Source organism: Falco naumanni, chromosome 11 (assembly GCF_017639655.2).
Source record: "Falco naumanni isolate bFalNau1 chromosome 11, bFalNau1.pat, whole genome shotgun sequence".
NCBI lineage: Eukaryota > Metazoa > Chordata > Aves > Falconiformes > Falconidae > Falco > Falco naumanni.
This window is the reverse complement of record NC_054064.1, coordinates 34,543,642-34,563,057: the sequence shown is the minus strand read 5'-3', so window position 1 is coordinate 34,563,057 and position 19,416 is coordinate 34,543,642. Positions and strand designations below refer to the sequence as shown.

General features: G+C 44.9%; 1 protein-coding gene across 2 annotated transcripts in view; it reads left to right on the top strand.

The window, feature by feature from the left end:
• Positions 1-19,416, top strand: part of NEGR1 (neuronal growth regulator 1) — a 295,442-nt gene that overhangs the window by 186,982 nt on the left and 89,044 nt on the right. For both annotated transcript variants that reach the window (XM_040611163.1, XM_040611164.1), the window contains exons 3-4: positions 156-281; positions 17,583-17,714. In XM_040611163.1, the coding sequence (XP_040467097.1) occupies positions 156-281; positions 17,583-17,714 (258 nt within the window). The remainder of the gene's footprint in view (positions 1-155; positions 282-17,582; positions 17,715-19,416) is intronic.

Sequence of the window (19,416 nt, the reverse complement as noted above, 5' to 3'; positions counted from 1 at the left end):
CCTAAACAAGGGTTTGGGCACAGTTATATTTCAACAAGTGGATGTATTTTTATCGCTGACAGCAGCTATCCCAACTCTCCTCAGCTCGCCGTGTCTGGTGGGATTGCACTGGTTCAGCAGCTTTCTGTTACAACTTTCTCCTTCTTTCATTGCAGTTTCTCCGAAGATATTTCGTATTTCAAGTGACATCGTTGTGAACGAAGGAAGCAATGTTACCCTGGTGTGCCTGGCCACGGGGAAGCCAGAGCCTTCCATTTCTTGGAGACACATCTCCCCATCTGGTAAGCACAGCTGCCTGTCACCGGCGCTTTCCGCAACATTCCACCGGTAACAGGTTTTGCATTTTCAGTTTTCAGAAGTGTGGCAGCATCACTCTGGTATGCCTTAAAAAGTGTGTGCCTAACTGGACTTTCAGAAAACAACAGGTTCTTGAGATTTCAGCTGCGATCAGGGAAAACGATAATGCTACCGTAACACAGGAATGTAGAAATAAAGTCACCTTAAATCTATTTTTAAGCCTGTTTTAACAGGCTGCAGACATTTATCAAACCATTCCAATTAAAATCAAAACAAGGAAACAATCAAGAGCACACAGGGCTCTCTAGAAGTAGGCGTGAAAGTTAAAAACATTAACACATCATGCAACAGATTAAATTTAATGTAACTGCCATTGAACCAGTATCCCATGCTACAGCATGGCTTATTAGAATGGTTTTATCGAACAGTTTAATTCATATGTATGAAAAATTGCAAACAAAATGGCATCTAAAAGTATAGCTTCTGCGTAGTATTTCCATTTAGACTTTTAATTTCTTGTAACATATTTGAAATTTATATTTAATATATAATTATATATATTTATATATATATAATTATATTATATATATAATATATATTATATATGTGATATAATATATATTATATATATATAAAATAATAATATAAAATAATAATATAAAATAATAATATAAATAACATAAATATGTATAAAAAAATAAACATTTAGCTAACGTCACAGGCATCTCTACCCTGCCTGACTCGGTGCAGAGCCAGCACTGCTGGCTCCCTGGAGCAAAGCAGGACCTGGCTCGCTCGGAGGTGGGGAGATCCCTGCTCCCTGTCTCAGAGCTGCTGGCCCTGGAAATCCCGGTGGGTTTTGTCTTTGTGGAAGGAGATACTCCCCGCTGCCCGCTGGCTGCTGCATGCCAGACTGGGATTGCACTGGTTCTTTCATAGGGACTCTACAATGATCATTGATTTTGCAGTGAAGGTCTTTCTGTTTGCTCACACAACTTTTATGAAATCCATGTAATTGCAGTGAAGAATGGTTTCATGGACTGTCACAGCTTACTACAGTGTCTCATAATCCTGAGTAACAGCTTGCTTTACAAAGCAAGATCTGCAAAAAAAACCCCAACTTCTGACCTTTAAGACAATGACAATGAATTCTGCTTGAAGTGTCCATCAAGGGACTAGGAAAAAAAATTCACTTGTAGCAGAAAATGGATTTTAACTAAATGTCAAATAAAATTTTATTGGAAACCGTGGTGATACTTTAGAGTAATAGCTTAAAGCATTAGATTGTCTCCAGAAAGGAGCTGTTGCAATTTTCCTGGAGAGGAAAAAAGCAGAAAAGGAGAATTAGTGCGCTCAGGCTGGAGAAGGGGACTGAGGAGGAATCAGGTACTCCACATCTTGAATTCAGACAAAATTAGTGCATGCAATCACAAGGGCTTTCGGTAAACCCACTGATTTTGTATCTTGACCAAAGGACCAAGAACGAGGACTGAGAGGAAAAATGCGATCACTCGGCTGCAGACCCATTACACTTACCACAATGAGAACTGAAATGAAATTTGAGGACAAAACTAATCAAAGACAGCACAGTACAGCGTTCATGGGGCAGTGATGATGTGCCCTTGCCAAGTGCCTAGCACAGCACACTGTGGGCAGACGGGTAGGTTTGCTCACCACCAAAGAGATAAGGGCAGGCAGTTACAGCCTGGGCTTTGTTCTCTTGCCCTTGCCCGACGCCTGCTTCATTCTGCCTTCTCAGCCCTTCGTGGAAGCATGTATGAACCGTGCCCATAGGAGACAGCAACATCCATGTACCGTATGCTCTCTGGTTCATCCTCTCTGCTAGAGCATCTCGACCAAGTAGCTGGCAGGTCACCCTGCAGATCCCATGCACCTTCTCCTTTTAGGATTCTGTTTGGGGAAGGGTGGCTTGTTGGATTGGTTTTGTCACATCCCTCACTCTCTCACCAGGAAGCAGTAGGTTAGATGGAACACAAATTAACAAATTTGTGTTATTACTTAAGAAATAACAAAGGGCTTAACAAATCTGGTATTTAAAAAAAAAAGAAAATCACAAAATGGCTGAGGTGGGCAAGGACCTTCGGAGATCAGCTGGTCCACGGCCTGGTCAGAACATGTCCAATTGGCTTTGAATATCTCCGTGGATGGAGATGCCACAGCCTCTCCAGGCAGCCTGTGCCAGTGCTTGATCACACTCACTTTATTCATGGGTTTTTCCATGCTTTTTTCCAAAGCTTTTTTTCATGTTTAAATGGAATCTCCTGTGTCTCTGGATCCATCTCATTTACACCCCCTTCACGTACAGGACCCCCAGAGCCCACTCCTCCCAGGCTCACACCCCACCTTCCTTGGCTGCTCCCCAGTTCAGATACTCCAGCCCCTTCATCATCCTCATGGCCCTCCACTGCGCTCATTCCAACATGGCCATGTCTCTCTTGCCTGGGGGTGCCCTCGATATGTGCATGCATTATTTATTGTAAACGCAGTGGGATACACACCTGCCATGGGCTTGCTGCCTGGGGTGGCACTGGGAACATCTCCTGGTGGCGTGACTGGTTGACTACACCCCCAGATGTGTTTACACTGGTGCTTGTGAACTGCTCGGTCTCATTTATGGGCAAAGAGGAAGTACAACTGATACAATAACAAAAAAATGCTTGTTTATATATATATATATATATAGTTATTTAAAAAAAAGAGTTTTAACTGAAGAATCATTATTAGCCTGGATTTGATATCCTTTACCCATGGCAGGGGGGTTGGACTAGATCTAGATCATCTTCAGAGGTCCCTTCCAACCCAAACCATTCTGTGATTCTATGACTTACCAAAAAAGAAGGAACACTGATGCAGTTAAAGTTTTTATAGACACACTTAGTTTCTATCCTTTTCCTGGTGAAGGTTGGGGGTTTCATCCTGGGAGGGGAACTGCTACGGCAAGTTGTCAGCACCCGGGATGCTTTGGGGGGAGGAATACTATGTCCAGGTGGGTTTTTTTCCTCCCTTTAGGATCTGTTTGCAGTCATTTTAAAATGTTTGCTATTGTGTTTTTACACCTCTGTTCTTTCTTTGTTGCTCGGCATCTCCAGATTCAATCCTCATTTATGGCACATGGTGCCTTCTACATATGTCCCATATAATCCCTTTGTTCTCTGATACCCCTAACCCTTGCTTTGTCCAGCTCCAAATGTGCATTTCTTCAGCTGACCGTGGGTGAGCTGTTCGCAGCCGTGGGGTCTCCTGTGGCAGCCCCTGACCATCCTTATGCAGCCCGTGCCTGCCCCCCTCTGCATTGCATCCCCTGTCCACATGTCTCAAGCCTGCAATCCCACACCAGCCCGTGTTTCTCTGCGTTGCTTCTTTGTGCAACAGTCAGAAGTACCTCGTTACACACCGAGTAACTGCTCCCTGCTGCTGGCTGTGTAAAATCGTGGCTGTACCGCAGAAGGGCAGAGGTAAACCAGGTTAGCTGGGGACGCCTGCTCAGCTGGAGGAAACGCTGCCCCAGCTGAAACAAGGAAGACGAAGCCACAGGCAGGGCAGGATAAATCCAGGCAGCAATGCTCTGACAAGGCTCAGTGCTGAGGCCTGGCAAACTCATTGCAAATACTGTGTTACAGGGATGCATCATTACAACACCTGTTCCTTCTGAGAGCTGAGCCCCGATGCAGCTGTTGCAGAGCACTGGGATGTGCCTTGGGTGTCCCCCAGTTGATTAATGGACAGAACTCTGTCCGAAGTGGGAGAACATAGGATCCAAATAACTTTTTGCTCAGAGGTCTTGTAAAATGTGATGGAAGCAAACATACAATTCACAGAATGTGTTCTGTCTGCTAGTCTACCAAATAAAGAAGAATTTTTCCATTTCAATAACACCGTACCTACCGCTTTTGTGCTCAGGTGTATGTTCTGGTGTACAGACAGTTATAAATGGCACTCAAATCCAATTACATATCCGTCTGGCAAACAAGAAGCCTGGATTTATTAGAAAACAAAATGCAAGAGAGTTGAAAACACCAGATTCCTGCAACAGTTTATATTCTGTCTGCAGCAAATTACCTTTATCTAAACATAAGCTTCATCTGCACTTTGTAATTTCTACCAGTTTTCTCCCGTAATTCCCAGTGGCACTAATGAGGCTTACATGCAAACATCGCATCTAAACTACAACACTAAATTATATTAACGAATCATATTTAGAATATTCTGAAATTGTTTGTCAAAGCTGCTACTAAAAGATAAGAAACTGAAATCTCTGAATACAAATGATTCAATATAGACTAATTCAAAAATATTATCATGATTTGCATCGGTGCAGCCTTTACTTGGGTAAGGTCGGATTCAATTTTTTTGAACAGGGAGAAAATGAACCTTTCATAGGAATAAAAATAAAAATTGTTTAGAGGTGATTTTTAACTTAGTACATAAATTATTGGCCTGGAATCTTTATTGTGCATGTTTAACTTGCAGTCATTATGTAAATGATTTCATTATATAAATATTCATTATACAAACCCATTATGTAAATCCACAATATCTACACATTCAGTGTAACACCATAAGAAACACCGGGCTGGCGTCTGTAATCTGAAAATCTGGTATTGTTGAAATGTCATCTGAAGAAATTGCAGGTATTACTTATTTTGTTCTGACATTTAAGAGCAAAGTGCACCATCAGTAGTTTAAGAATGAAGGCAGAATTTTAAAGAATTAAGGTCTACCTGAAACATGACTCCAGCTTTTAACACTTGTGCACGCAGGGTGGGTAGGTGCTACGGTGCCGTTCCGGAAAAGCAAGCGCTGCCGGTGCCGCCAGGAGCCATACCAACAAAAGCCATTCAGAAAGCTTTTGATAAAGTACTCCTGCTTTGCAAAATTGGGGTGCTGTATGTCAAAAATCTTTTCCGCTTAAGTATTGACAAACCTTTGCAAAGGTGACTTTTCCCGGCTCAGAGGGCCCGGCAGCCAGGATGCTCGGGCAGCGTCCAGCAGAGCAGCCACGCTGAGCCGGTCTGGGGCCAGCAGAAGCACACACCACCTGGGCACTCTGCTGCTTAGGGACCTGCTTTCAGGGAAAGCCTAATATTTTCCAGGTTTTCTAAATACAAAATAAGCTAAATTACATAGTTTCAACAAGTCTTATGGAAAAAGCAAAACTTTTTCTACCTAACTCCCTTAAAACAAAATGCCACTTCTTGAAATGCCACTCCCAGCATAGTGTAACGTTCAAGATGCAGGGGAATTGCATTTGTTTGTATTTGAATTAAGCAAATGGAGAGAAGTGGGGTTTCTCTCCACATCCCAGAGGGTTGTTCTGGCTGTTGCCAATACAGCACATGGATAGAGGCATCAGAGCGGCTGCTCTCTCTCACAGGAGGCAGCAAGAGCTAGCAGGGCAGGCAGAGCAGGGGTGCAGTGGGTCAGATGCAGTCGGTTATGTTTTGCCAAACTAGCTAAATATCTGGGCAGGTGCTGGGGGAAGCAAGGTGCTTCTAATGAAGCACAGCTGTATTTAGACAACAGTGACCACGATGGGTCTATATCAAATGTATATATAGAGAGAAGGGCATAAAAAGATTGCAGGAGTAGCCTCACCTTTGGCTTTGTCCAGTGTGCTTGGCTTTGCAATCGTAATATTTACCACGAGTGTTGTTAAATCAAGTTTCATGTTTCAAACAAGTATTTTCATGCTAGTTGGTTCCTGTTGGCATCGTGGTGGTGTTACCCAATGGATTCACGCACAAGGCTGGGCTCTGCACTTACGCTCTGCAGGACCAAGCATGGTGCAAGAAGTGAGGGCGACCAAGAGGTGCACCTCAAAAGTGCACTCCTGGTCCGAACTCAAATGCCGATAGGGAGGCACCCAAAGTGCGTGAATTCCACTCCCTTAAAGGAAGGAAACCTGGTGGATGTTCTCCTGGAGTGAACCTCACATAGTCCTGCCAGGAGTGGGAGTTAGCCCACCAGGACCGATCCACGACAACGCAAAGCCACCCCAGGCACCCCACATGGCGCACATTAGGTCCTCAGCGGTGTTTCAGTCTCCACATCCACCCCTGTTATGCTGCATTACCTGCCAGCGTAGAGATTGAGCATCACTGGCTTGGCAAGGAGACTGATGTGTGATGTACATTTTGCTAGCAGGTTTCACAGTCACTGGCTGCAGGGAAAAAAAAAAAAATTAGTTTGAGACAGGAATCTCCTGTTTTCTTTGTAGCTGCATGTGGTGTTTCCTGACTATATCATCCCGGCTTCTGTGGCTTGCTCATATTGAACAGTCCCCCTCTGCCTTTGTTACACCTCAGCCTGGCTCCTCAGCATCATCTCTGGTGACTTCCAGTTTTGTATTTTCCAGTTCTTCCCTGCTCTGTTTCCCTTTTCTCACAGTTTTATCCCTATCGCTTCCAGTCTAATTTCTGGTTATTTTCCTAAAACATGAGGGTAAACCGGTTGTATGAATGTGCATGCGTTTGTGAGAGCAGATTTTCAGAAACTGTGAATTTAGCTGAATGAAGACAGATTTCCCCATGTCAAGTGAAAGGCAAATCCCCAGCGCCAGGACACTCCTCATTCATTCAGTCCTGTTTCCAGAGAAGGGTGACACTGAAGTGTTTCCAAAATAACCCAACAACACCCCAGAAAACCTTGTAAGAACTGTTTAGCACATGCAAAATAACAGATTTTTCTCTAACACTGGGGAAAGCTACGCATATCCAGAAATTAGCCTGCATTTAGATTTGAACATATTCATGTGATGACTCCTCTTCTTCTCCAACACATTTCATTTGGCGCCGGGGCATGTGTGCATGAGTGTGATATGACTGAACTGAATCTAATGCCCGTCCTATTGTTTCTGGACAGCCCTAAAGCCGTGAAGATGTATTGCATTAATGTATCATCATAGCAATGTCGTTCTGACGATATATTAGTGTAATACATCTTCAGAGCACTCAAATGATAGGGCTGTCTGGGAGGAATGAGCCTAAGAGCTGATTCAATTCAATTACAGGACAAAAGGCACTGCTAGTCCCCGACCAGGCAGTGCGGTTCCTGTGAGACCCCTCCCGAAGCAGCCTGCTGCGGGAAGCTGATGCTGGGGAGGGGGGAGCAGAGAGGCTTTTGTAAAACTTCTAGCTAAATCCTAAGAAATAAACACAGCCTGACATGAGCAAGCGAATGTCAAATATTTTGTTCCACTTGCACTTCTGCTAAAGAACCACCGTTTCTCAGATGTTATCCACACGTGACAGAAATAAGAAGTATTTTGTTGAAGTGCAAGTTCTCTGAACCTGGATTTTCAGGCTGAAAATACTGAACTGACATGAATTATTATCAGATTTCCAGGGCTTTGTGTGTGTACAAAGTATGAGCTCATCTTTTAAAATGCTCCGTCTCTTGCTTGAAAACAGTTTTAAAGCTGAAAGTTCTAGAAACAGAAGTTTCTGCCTTGTGTCTTTTGTCTTACTAAATTCTACAAATCGAGCAGATGTCATTGCTGGCAAGGGTTATTTTACACCACTGTTGCCCTCTGATATATTTGCAATTGTGCTTTATATAATTTTTGATCTGTGGCAAGCTGCTCTCAGCCACCCTCCGCTCAGCCGCTGCCTTTGCGCAGTGAAGCTGCTCCCAACACTAATCAAGTTGTGCGAAGGATCTTCTTATTGAACCACATTTTCCTGACTTTGTAATTCAAAGCCCAATTAGCAGGTACTTCAAGCAGCCTGGCAGTACTGCCACCCGGCAAGACCTCTTTTGCTTAGTCTGCTTTGCCCAGTGATTATTGTTTCCTGGTTCATGGCTTTGGGTTTGCAATGCCTGGAGCCACTGTTCCATTGTCTCCCTCTCCGAGTGATGGCATCTCACCTTCCCAGATGCTGGGTAAGAGCCCTAAAGGTGAGGAAGGGTTTTTCCCTATGGAGCTATCGCTCCGTCAAGGTGATGTACTGCAGATGAACCTTTGAGTCTGGAGCCGGTGATGTTCTCATGGGCTACAGGGTGGCGATGCGGCATCCTGAGTGGCAGTGACATCCAGCCACCTTTCCTAAATGGCCATAGATTTATTGCTGCATTAGACCAAAAGCGAAGCTTGTTCCCTTTAGGTGTCTAAGAAGCGGAATGTAAAATAATTCAGTGATTTAACCTGATCAGCAATGACAGTGATATGCCTCCCTCATGCCATCATTACTCATCTTGCAGGCGATAGCTTCATTATGGCGCTAGCGCTGCACTCCTCGGTCAGGTGAAGCATTACCGGACTGAGCCGAAACATCTGTTCCTTGCAACCAAGCTGGAAGAGTTTGGAGACAAGCCAGGAAACCTTCAGAGACAGACCAAGGCAGGGACACTCAGCAGTGACGGGCTGAGATTGACCGTGATCAGGGAGGTTTCACTTGTTCGGTGGGAGAGAGGAGATATGCAGGAGAATCCTGTGCACAGCTGGCTGCTCCTCTGCCACACCGCTTACCGCTGGCACCGGCTGGCATCGCCCATCACAGCATCGGGAGGCAGGAGGGGCAGGGACGTGCTCTCGGCCGCCCCGAGCTGCCGGAGGAGCCGGCGGGTGGTGCTCTGCTGTGTGCTGCACGTGTTGGCACAGCCGCTTTCAGAAGTCACGCCTTCCATGCCAGCATGTTGGGCTGACAAAGATAATATTAATTTAGGGCTTAGACGCCTTGGGCATTACAAAGCTTTCATGTCCTGCTCCTGGTCTGGGTTTGGAGAGAACACCTCTTCTTTTTCTGCCTTGACTAAACTCTTCTTTCTGTGCTGCCTGAGGAAGCGCCGCAGCTCTCAGCTCTGGGTTTACAGCTCCCTGATCCGGTACTTTACACGAGCCCACTGCTTTGTGCTTTTGATTGAACAGGGATGCCCACTTCTCCCAGTCACCAGCTCTGGCCAGGACCTCCATGAGTCAGGAAATGTTCCATCCTGGTGGCCTGACACATGTCCCTGTTAGCACCAATGCTTTGGGCTGCTGCTCACACCAGCTGGGTCTGGGCACCTCAGCAATTAGTCCGGGCACAGAAATTGGTGTTATTCATTCAGCCCAGGGTGAGCTACTGCCACGCACCCCTCTTGGCATGCAAAGCTACTGGGGGTTGTACAGCCCAAATGCAAAACTTGCACTGCTGCCTCCTACCTGAGCACTGCCTCAGCTGCAGCTCTGCTGCAAGGAGCTGCCCCTGGGCATGGATGAGCAAGGCCCCCCTGGAAAATACCCACATCACACATCCCCTGGGACACGGGGTGGCTTGGGGGGGACTTGGGGTCTTTTGTCAGCCCCTGCATGAGAAAAGCTATGTGCATGGGCCAGCTAAATATCACACCGATGGGCACGTGGGGATGGCATAGGTGGATCAGTCCATCTTACAACCGTCTGGGGACTTGAAGTTCTGTGATTAGTATTTTATATTAATTTAATGGCCTGGCTTGTGGTCCTGAAGGGGAGTTTTTCAGTTGGTAAAGGCATCATATGCCATTACATCAATGGTTCCCTAATATCAAAAAAATACCTGGCAGCTTCCCAAGAATTCAAGGGGGAATGGCATGGAGCTCTATACGCAGTAAATGAGGAGATTCATTAACAGTTTAAAGGCAGCAGTGCCCAACGTAATCTGCTTGCTGTGGCTCTTTCCTTTGCCTTGGGACAAACAAAACGCAAGAAAGTTCCAAAACCACACCTCTCCCATGCAAAGACAGTGTCTTTTGGTTTCAGGTTAGATGGCTTTTGCCTTTTATTTTATTTTATTTTATTTTATTTTATTTTATTTTATTTTATTTTATTATTTTATTTTATTTTATTTTATTTTTAATGATACTTGTAAGTACCATTCTTGTAAGTACCGAGATTTGGTATTAGGATCCAATTAAGTGACATTCAGTATCACAGTCCATTGCTTTGGGGTCAGGTGACATTATGCTGTCTGTGGTCAGGGGCTTTCTGAGGAAGTCTTCTCAGAAAAATGTCATTTTTGTCAGGACCATTCCAGAAGTTTGAGCATCCCTTCACAAAGCATGAAAGATATTCCTAGAAATCCTCATATCTTTTTAAAATCTTTTAACAGTCTGAAAAAAATAGTGCTTGTTAAAATACAGTTGTCAGGGGAAGAATATTCAAACTTAAGATGGTCAAATAATTGGGTCTTTGTGAAGGAACTAAGAATCAAGAGTAAGATTACAGTCTTTATGAAATACAAAAATTCAAACTAAACTACAAAAGCATTGCACAGAAATAAGTATATTATGGATAATTTTATAGCAAATAGTATTTCTTGCTTTTCAATGAAAGTAGATGAACTCATTAATAACTCATAAAATGCAATGAAAATTAGACTTTTGGTACATGCTTAGTTGATTCCCTCAGATATCAGTTCATTTTTATTTGAGAAACACTGCACCTTCAAGTGATTTATGAATCATAGAAGGTATTTCAGTGAAACAAAATCTTTAATGTTCAAAACCAAACCAAGCAACTGTACGTTTTACCCTCTTTCCCCTTCCTTTGCTATAGTGTCCCTCAGGGCTATTTTGGGAGATACTGGTCTTTTGAACGAAGTGTGTCAACTTTGGGGCTTGCACAAATATTTTTAGAGAAAAGTAACAGATAATCTCTAAAATGCAGCAAGATGCTGCTATTTTTTATTTTTATTCTGGGGACATCCCCTCCGGGCAGGCAGCAGGCAGGCAGGCAGCAAACCCAGGCTGGGCATGCTGATGAATGCAGATGCTGCAGGGAGGTGACAGCGAGTAAGCAGCAGATGCCACATTCATCCTGACCATACCTGCAGCATCTCCTGTTTTGTTTCCCAGTATCATTTCTTCTGGGCATTTTTATGAGTAAATCATATTTTAAACATACTAAGAATTCTTTCTAAAACCCACATTTTATAAAAAAATGGTGTTGCTTTTGAGGGCTATGAAGAAATATGTAAACAATAGACATTAATGATTCATTTAACTCATAGCGACGCCAGTTTCCACAAACTGCAGGCAGAAGAGTCCTATAAAGCGGGAGGGATCAACGAATGTATTTGAGCCAAACAGATAATCAGTCGATAAATAATAGCCTATCATTTGCGGTGCATCATTTTAATACAGCAGCAGGAGGAGGGAAGGTTATAAAGCCATCGGGCATCAGCAGAGCTGTGAGCACGGCCCTGTCCCGCAGGGTGCCTGCCTGGCCCCATCCCAGCTGCTCCTGCCCCACATCCCTCCTGCCCCCCACCCGGGGCTCCCGCAGCCTGGCCAACGGGCCAGGTCTCTCCTGACAGCCGCCACAGGCACGGGGCTTCGCTGGGAATAACTACCCCTTCCCAAGAGCCAAATCTCCACATTAAGTACTACGAGTTATAAATCAGATCAAGTGAGACTTAATCGTGTCGCTTTCTTATTAAAAAGATTTTCTTCCCCCCATGGTTTTAATTTTGGTTTTGCAGAGAAAGGGTTTTTAGGCTGTTTTCAGACCGTTCATGTTTGGCTGTTTGGTGCAGAAGACCCAGTGGCCTGTGTGTAAGAGGGGGCCCTGCAGACCCCGTCCTGCTGAAGGGCCCTTTGCATGTCCCCGTGCAGAGATGGCCTCCTGCCGCGGGCTGTGGTCTTCCAGTGAGAAAACCCGACATTTGCAGCAGGCTGCACCTACATACCTCTGCCTTCTGCCGGCACACAGGGTTCTGAGCACACCTGCAAAAATCAGAGTGGAGTTGAAGCTAAATATCCAGAAGATATAACATGCAGACAAATTGGTATCTCCAGTGGGGTTTTTTTCTCCCAAAGTTGCACCTGGTTGACCGTATCTCCAAGTATTAAAATGGAGCTGGGTCTCCTTTATACGTGTACGCAGCTGCCAAGGCAGAATAGTCATAGAATCACAAGATTATTTGGGTTGGCAGGGACCTCCAAGACCACCCAGTCCCACCCCCCCACACCACGGGCAGGGCCCCCTCCCCCCAGCCCAGGCTGCTCCCAGCCCCGTCCAGCCTGGCCTTGAGCCCTGCCAGGGATGGGGCACCCACAGCTGCTCCCGGCAGCCTGGGCCAGTGTGTCACCATCTTCACAGTGAAGGATTTCTTCCTAACATCTAATCTAAATCTAGATATTTAAATTTTATAAATCTAGAAAAGTCAGTCCATATTCCGGAGCATGAATGACCATGTGTTCTGTGGCATGAAGTCTGCAAATAGAAAATTCAGACTTGCTCCAGACCAGCATCACCCCATGGACCTCAGACACGTAGTGCAGCGTGGCAGTGGTTCGGAGCAGGGGCAGAAACTGATGTAGCTTTAGAGAAGGAGAAAAACTAACTGTGATGACTTCTCTTGTAACACCAACCTCTACCCTCTACACACAACATCTCTTGATAACTGGCTGAGATTTACATTGCCCGCACCATGAGCGTGCACATTGGCAGCTCTCCAAATGCTTGTCTCCGGGCCTATATATCTCACATATAGATATAACCCTGTTGTCTCCATCTCTGAAACTTTCAACTTTGTCAATCTATATTCACATCTCTTTCCTCTCATCAGCATGCCTTTCTCACAAAATTGCTCTACTTGCTTTTCTTGTTTCATGTCGTCAGCTGGGAGATCTCCTCCAGACCTCAATTTATCAGTCGGTTTGGGATATATTTTTTTTCTTTACATTTAATCTGGTTTTTCTTTTCAAATGTGGAGCGTGGCTTCTCTGAAGCTAAATGGCCTTCAGCAATCGATGTTTAAATGGTCCCCAGTGTGACAGGGCCATTCTCCTAGCACACAGTGAGCTGTTCAGATTGCCTGCAGTTCCTTGGAGAGGACTATTCAATTACAGCATCGGGTGTAACTTTAAACCCAGAATCCATAATGAGCAATAGAAATGGCTTCAGATCATTTTTCTGGGTGAATCCAACTGTTCAGACTTCAGATTGTTCTCAGCATGCCACAGCAACTCATCTTCATGAAAGAAAGGTGCCTCCTTGTGCCCTTGATCCTGTATCCCCACCCAGCCTCAGAGATCAAGAAGGACCTTACAGATTACTTAAAGCACCTGGTGATAACCAGATGGCATCATCATGGTATCATCATTGGAGATGCCTTCTATTCTCTCACATTGAGTCCAGTTCTCATCATCAAGGCAGTGTACATAAGGATGAGCTGGAATCTCTGTGCCTTCCCTCTTTTGGGAGATGGTTCACTCAGCTCTGCACAATCTCTCGTGTGCACCATCGAAACGTCCTGAGCCTGTGATGGACCAGGATTGGCATCAGCTCAGCCTCGGGCTCTCCACACTCCCAGCCCTACCAGGGGCTTCACGCTCTGCTGGAGGATGAGGTATCTGAAAGATTGGGTCATAAAAGCCAGTCCTGGGCACTGAACAGGTTTTACATTTCATAAACTGGGGCTATACTGTATTTATTATCCTAGTGAATAAGGAAAAAACCGAAAACCTTGGCTCAGATGAAATCCGCAGAGTTTTTTGGAGCTACCCTGGACTTGCACCAGATTTTTCTTCTTACTGACTTATGTTTAACACCAGGGGAGGAAAATGCTACCCTTGCAAAACTCATCCATCCAAGCCTTCAAGAACTGGTCCATATGGCAATGTGTACGTGTGCTACACCTGATGCCAGGTACCATATGCGTGGGAAGAAAACACAGTTTTAATTGTGTACTCTCCTGAGGAATAACAAGCGTGATGATTTATCAAGCATCATATCACATGGCAGTAGCAGCAAACAGGTGTCCAAGCGCACTTTCCCAGGTGTTTCTCTTCCTGGCTGGAGAACCTGGTCTTGTAACCTAAGATATCCAGAGCAGATTACTTACACATCATTATGTGTACCAGTAAGTCTAATTAACAGATTTTCTGAAAAACCCATCAGGAATGGCCTTGGACATGAGGTACTCATGTTTATGTTTCTTTTAATTCAACAGTTTTTTCCCACTAACATGACCTCAGGCTGATGGACTGGTGCTAATGAACCTTCCAGATTTCTTGTTCTCAGGTACCAGGTCTAATAAGCCTTTTGGCTGTAGCCAGCAAAGGCAGCCAGACACGTTTCTGGTGGCTTGACAGGGCCATAGGATGCACATGGTCCTCGGGGGGGTAGAGCAAGGCACGGCTCCCCGGGCAGCAAGACATCGCAGGAGAAACAGGGAGAAAACTGAGCTGTCTCCTGGAGTTCGGCTCATTCACCAGTGTCTTCACCCACAGTTTGTTCTCCCTGCTGCTTATGAACATCCTTCCTTGAGCCGGATGTGCACCCAATGTAACATAAATACGCTTACATATACTTATGCATATATCTTTCCCATAACGTGATTTAAGTTCTCTCACACAGCCATGGGAAATCTCTAGAACTAAAACGAAGCTGAAGAAGATGAAGTACTGTGCGGATGAATAGGAAAGATGAAACATGGTATCTGTGTATTCCCTAAGAAAAGTATTTATCTCTCATATTTACTAAAAGCTTTCTTCTGTGAGCTGGATGCAAAATTTCTGGGGACATGACTTAATTTTAATATTTTCAGACACGTACGTGAGTTGCATAAAATATACGGGGTTTACAGCACTATAAAAATGCGTGCGTATTTTGCAGCATAAATTAGGTTAATAGCTCCGCATTAGACCCCTGTAAATACAAGGGTTATGAAAAGTGCTGATGGGCATTTTTGCAAAAGATTCTAACAGGAATTATTGTGGGAACTCCCACCAGGTTTCCAGACAGCAGTGCTGATGCATTGGAGCTGCAGCGCGGCGCTGTGCTGCCCTCCCAGTCCGCGGCAGCGCCCCGAAGCTGGCTGGTGCCAGCACCCAGACCCCCGTTGGCTTTCCCTGCAGATACTGTTCCTGGTGCTGGTTTTTGGCCGGACGGGTGACAGCTTGTCAGCCCTGAGAGCTAGGGTTGCTTATGCTGTAGCCAGGCACAAAACCTGGGAGGCAAAGAACCAGGGTATTGCCTGATGGGTTATGTTTACATTAAACCACAAGTTTAAAGCAGAAGATGCTTTTTGCTTAACATCAAAACATAAATAAATATTTTTATGAAATTCTAGGCAGTTCGAGATACATTTTTTTTCTTTTTTTCCAGATTGATGTTGGGAACTGGAATAGGATATATCATAAATTATTCCCAGGATTCAGTGTAGAATAGTTCGGTGCATACCACATACCCAGGGAAGTACTGACACTGGAGAGCATTACAATCTCATCATTTAATAGTAATTTTTAACCTCACACACAGGAAAAATCTGCATTTTATATAGTTTTCTTGGTGTTAGAAACAAAGCAGAAGCCTTGCTGGAAGGTCTCTCCTTTGCCAGGCAGACACCCCGGGGCAGGCAAGGGCTTTGCATCCTGCGCTGCTGTTCAAAGCAACAGCAATAACATCTTCCTAGAAATTGATTCAACTTGGCCAAAGCGGAGCAGGACGGGGGCCACGATATGAACAGTAATGGCCGGATTGTCTGTGGAAGGGTTGTGGGCGTTTTTTGTAATTTACTCCTACAAACAACATGGAAGAGAAAAAAAATTCATTCTCATGCAATTTCTCATATGCCATAAATTATTTCATTGCATTTTATGAATGTTCACTTCAGTTCACAATGTTTTTCCAATTTCAGTCTTATCTTTCTACTTTACATAACCAGTGCTTACTTGGGGCTCTTTCCCGTGACAGGCATGGTGTATTGTGCTTATTAATGAGTGCTATCTTGCTACGCGATGCACTGTTATAATTGATGTTTTGAACCCTGCACACTTTAAAACATTAATCCATGAACAGATAAGCAAATGAAATTCACTGCTGTGATGGACATGAACATAATACTTCTGCTTAGTTCTCACTACCCAGTTCAGATTTTCCTCATTGCTCTGTAAGTTGCAAAGTTATTAATAGTCAATTAAAATCTTGTCTGTCTGGGACGACACTTTCAGCAAGTCTTATTAACCTTTAGGCTTAAAATTTCCAGCATCTGTAGTCGTGGCTGCTATGATGTTTTGTTTTAAGATAAAAGTTATATTTAACATTTTTTGGTTTCTTATGTGGCGAATGCCTTGTGAGGAATGTAAAACAATTAATTTGCTCCCCACCAAGAGTGCACTGCTCAAAAGATATAGAAAGATGAACTTTGAAGCAGGTAGCAGTTTTCATCTGAAGAATACCAAACTGCTCACTGCAGGGTGGGAACCACAGTAGGCAAAAGTGCTGGGATTTAGAAAACTACAAAAATTTCCCTGTGTGCTCTGACTCCACGTCAAGTGGAGATAAATTAGCTTTTGAACCATATAATTGTTCTTGCTCTCTAAAATAATTAATGACTTCAGTTGCAACGCACTAAGGAGTCACATACAGAAATATGCCAGTTCAGTCGTTGTACCATTTTACACCGGACAGACCTCTCCCTGTTTCCTAAGCGCTCACACTGGCTGTCCTTACTCCTGTGCAACAAGGCAAACACTGAGTGAGCATGTTACTTCTTGGGTTTGGGTCCTGTAGGAAAGGAGAGCTATTATTTAATTTTTAATTAATGTGATGAAACGTTTATCAGGGCACAACACTTAAGCAATGAGTGATGTGGTGAGCAAACCTGAAAGGGCTTTTTCCCAGGGGTAGGACGTGGGATGAGCCACCCATTTGGCACCCATGGCCACCCATTAGAGGCCATCAGCCACTGGTTCCCTCCAGGACACATCTAGCTTTGGCAGCCTCGGGGCACAGGGCCCCCCAGGTGATGAGGTTTACCACCCTTCACGTCCAGCTAGTTAACATACAGCTACAAGGTCAAACGGTCCCTGAGAAGTGAGGACACCTGTGGTGGGAAGCTGATGCTGGGGCCCCCAGCAGTAGGGTGACTTAGCTGCTCCAGATGCCCCTTCAGCTGGGCTGCTGGCTTTGCTGCTGATTGCTGGGGGCGGCTCTCTGCCCAGGTGCAAACCATAAGCCCTAATGATGGGTGCTAAGACTCTTAAGGCAGGTCTTGACTCAGCTGTGCCTTATATTTTGTGAAGCCCTCTCATGAGAGGGTACCTTTTGAGAAGGTGCTCTCATGGATCTGGTGGCTGCTGAGTTCAACTGTGGGGCGGGAGAGGACCCTTAGTTGGTCTCAGGAGCTTGAGGGGGTTTGCAGCCCCATTGGAGCTGGGGTTTCTGAGCAAGTAAGCATGCCCCCCTTTGGATGTGAGTTATCTGCAAAACCCTCCAGCTGCTGGTTGGATGTTGGTGGAGCTTCAGGTGGTTTGTGCTCAGCATCCAGTAATTTTTTTCTCTGATTATTTCATTTCAGCAAAGCCCTTTGAGAGTGGACAGTACCTGGACATCTATGGAATTACAAGAGACCAGGCTGGGGAATATGAATGCAGTGCAGAAAATGATGTCTCAGTTCCAGATGTGAAAAAAGTAAAAGTCACAGTAAACTGTAAGTCATGTTGTTTCTTAATCCCTAAATCCAATGGAGAAGAGGGATGCGGCTGAGAAGAAAAGTCTAATGCAGCAAACTGCTGCTTGTGGTGAAACTGTAGCATGTTTGGGTTTTGTATTACAGCAGCAAAACGACCTGTGCTGTTTGATGTATGTGTTAGCCTCTCCAAAGGAAGGTAAAAGGAGATTAAGGTTCAAATCCTCCTGTTGTCTGCTGGGGGACAGTAGCGCTGGCCTGCTGGCACGAGCTTTATAGCGGGTGCCTCACTGAGCTGTGGTGCTGGGACTGAGGCTTTGGAGTAATTTTTTGAGTAATTATCTGAGTAACTTCTGAGGACTGCTGTGGCTGTTGGGCTGAAGTGTTTCTGATTTAATTTGTCACAGTTGTGCAGTAATATGAGGAACTGAGAAACTTCCAGAAATTCTGTTTGGGTGATTGATTACCCCCAATCTCCATGGAGATGTGAAATGTTCCCGGGAGAGGCAGCAAGTTGTTTCGTGCAGTTGCCCCGCTGCAAAGGCAGAAGGGCTCCCAGCAGGCGCTGGGCGATGCTGGGAGCGGCTGAGGTAGCCCATTGCCCGTCGGGTCCAGCCGCCTGGGATTTCACACTGAGGAGGTGTTTTCAGCCTGGGACTGAATTTGGTTTAGCACTTGGTGTGACATGAAACATTCAGAACAGCATTCATTTTCCCTCCAATGTTTAAAAAAAAAAAAAAAATATGGAGAGAAAATGCGAATAACTTGTATCTTTCATTCTAACCTAAGAAAATTCTTTGTTAACTGCGGTTACCCAGTTTGTAACTTGTAACGGTTCCTTGCCTGACAATTGCTGCAGCATCTTTACCGGCATCAGATTTTTGAGATGTGAGCTTTGTGTCCCCTCCACAGATCCTGTCCTTACGGACATGCTGGGGGTAGCAAAGCCTCTTGTCCCGGCCTCTGTGGAGCTGGAGGGTGGAGCAGGGAAGGTGGTTTGCTGCCGGTGGGCTGCTGGTGGGGCTAGCTGTGCTAACTGGGAGCTTATGGGATGTTCCCACGAACAAAAGCTGACCAGACTATCTTGGTTTACATGACACCAGGGTACTTGTAGTTCATGCTGTCCTGGAACTTGGTGGATCAAAGCACTGATGCTTATAGAATAGCTCGAGCATATGCTGGGTCTCGCTGGCAGCTTTCCGTCCTGCTTGGTCACGCAGGCTGGTGGCACTGGCTGCAGGTCCCGAGGCTCTGGTGTAATGTGCTGTGACCATCAGTTGTCACTTTACAAGTCAGAAGGACAAACACCTGAACTGCAGAGCAGTTTGAGCAGGCTCATGCGGAGTCCATCACCATTCTCACTGCTGCTCTGCCCTCATCAACATGTTTCCACCTACATCAGCTTTGCAGAGTTCCCAAAAGCAGGCAGTGCTCTAAAAACCAGGGATGTGTGGGAGGGAAAAGCACAACAAATTGTGTCCTATGGAACAAATGATCATTATCTTTTGCACAGTATGTTGTTAATGGAAGATTGTCAATAAGAGAAGTTGTGCAGATATTTGCATAGGCATGCCCTGGGTGTTTTGTGGTGACACCTCTCACACAAGCTGTACTCGGAATGGTTTGTGGTGTTAGATAAATAACTTGCAATAGGGAGCAGTAGGAACGGTGAACTCAGTCTAATTCTAGCAAAACCATTATTGCATCTGTATTATTTTGTATC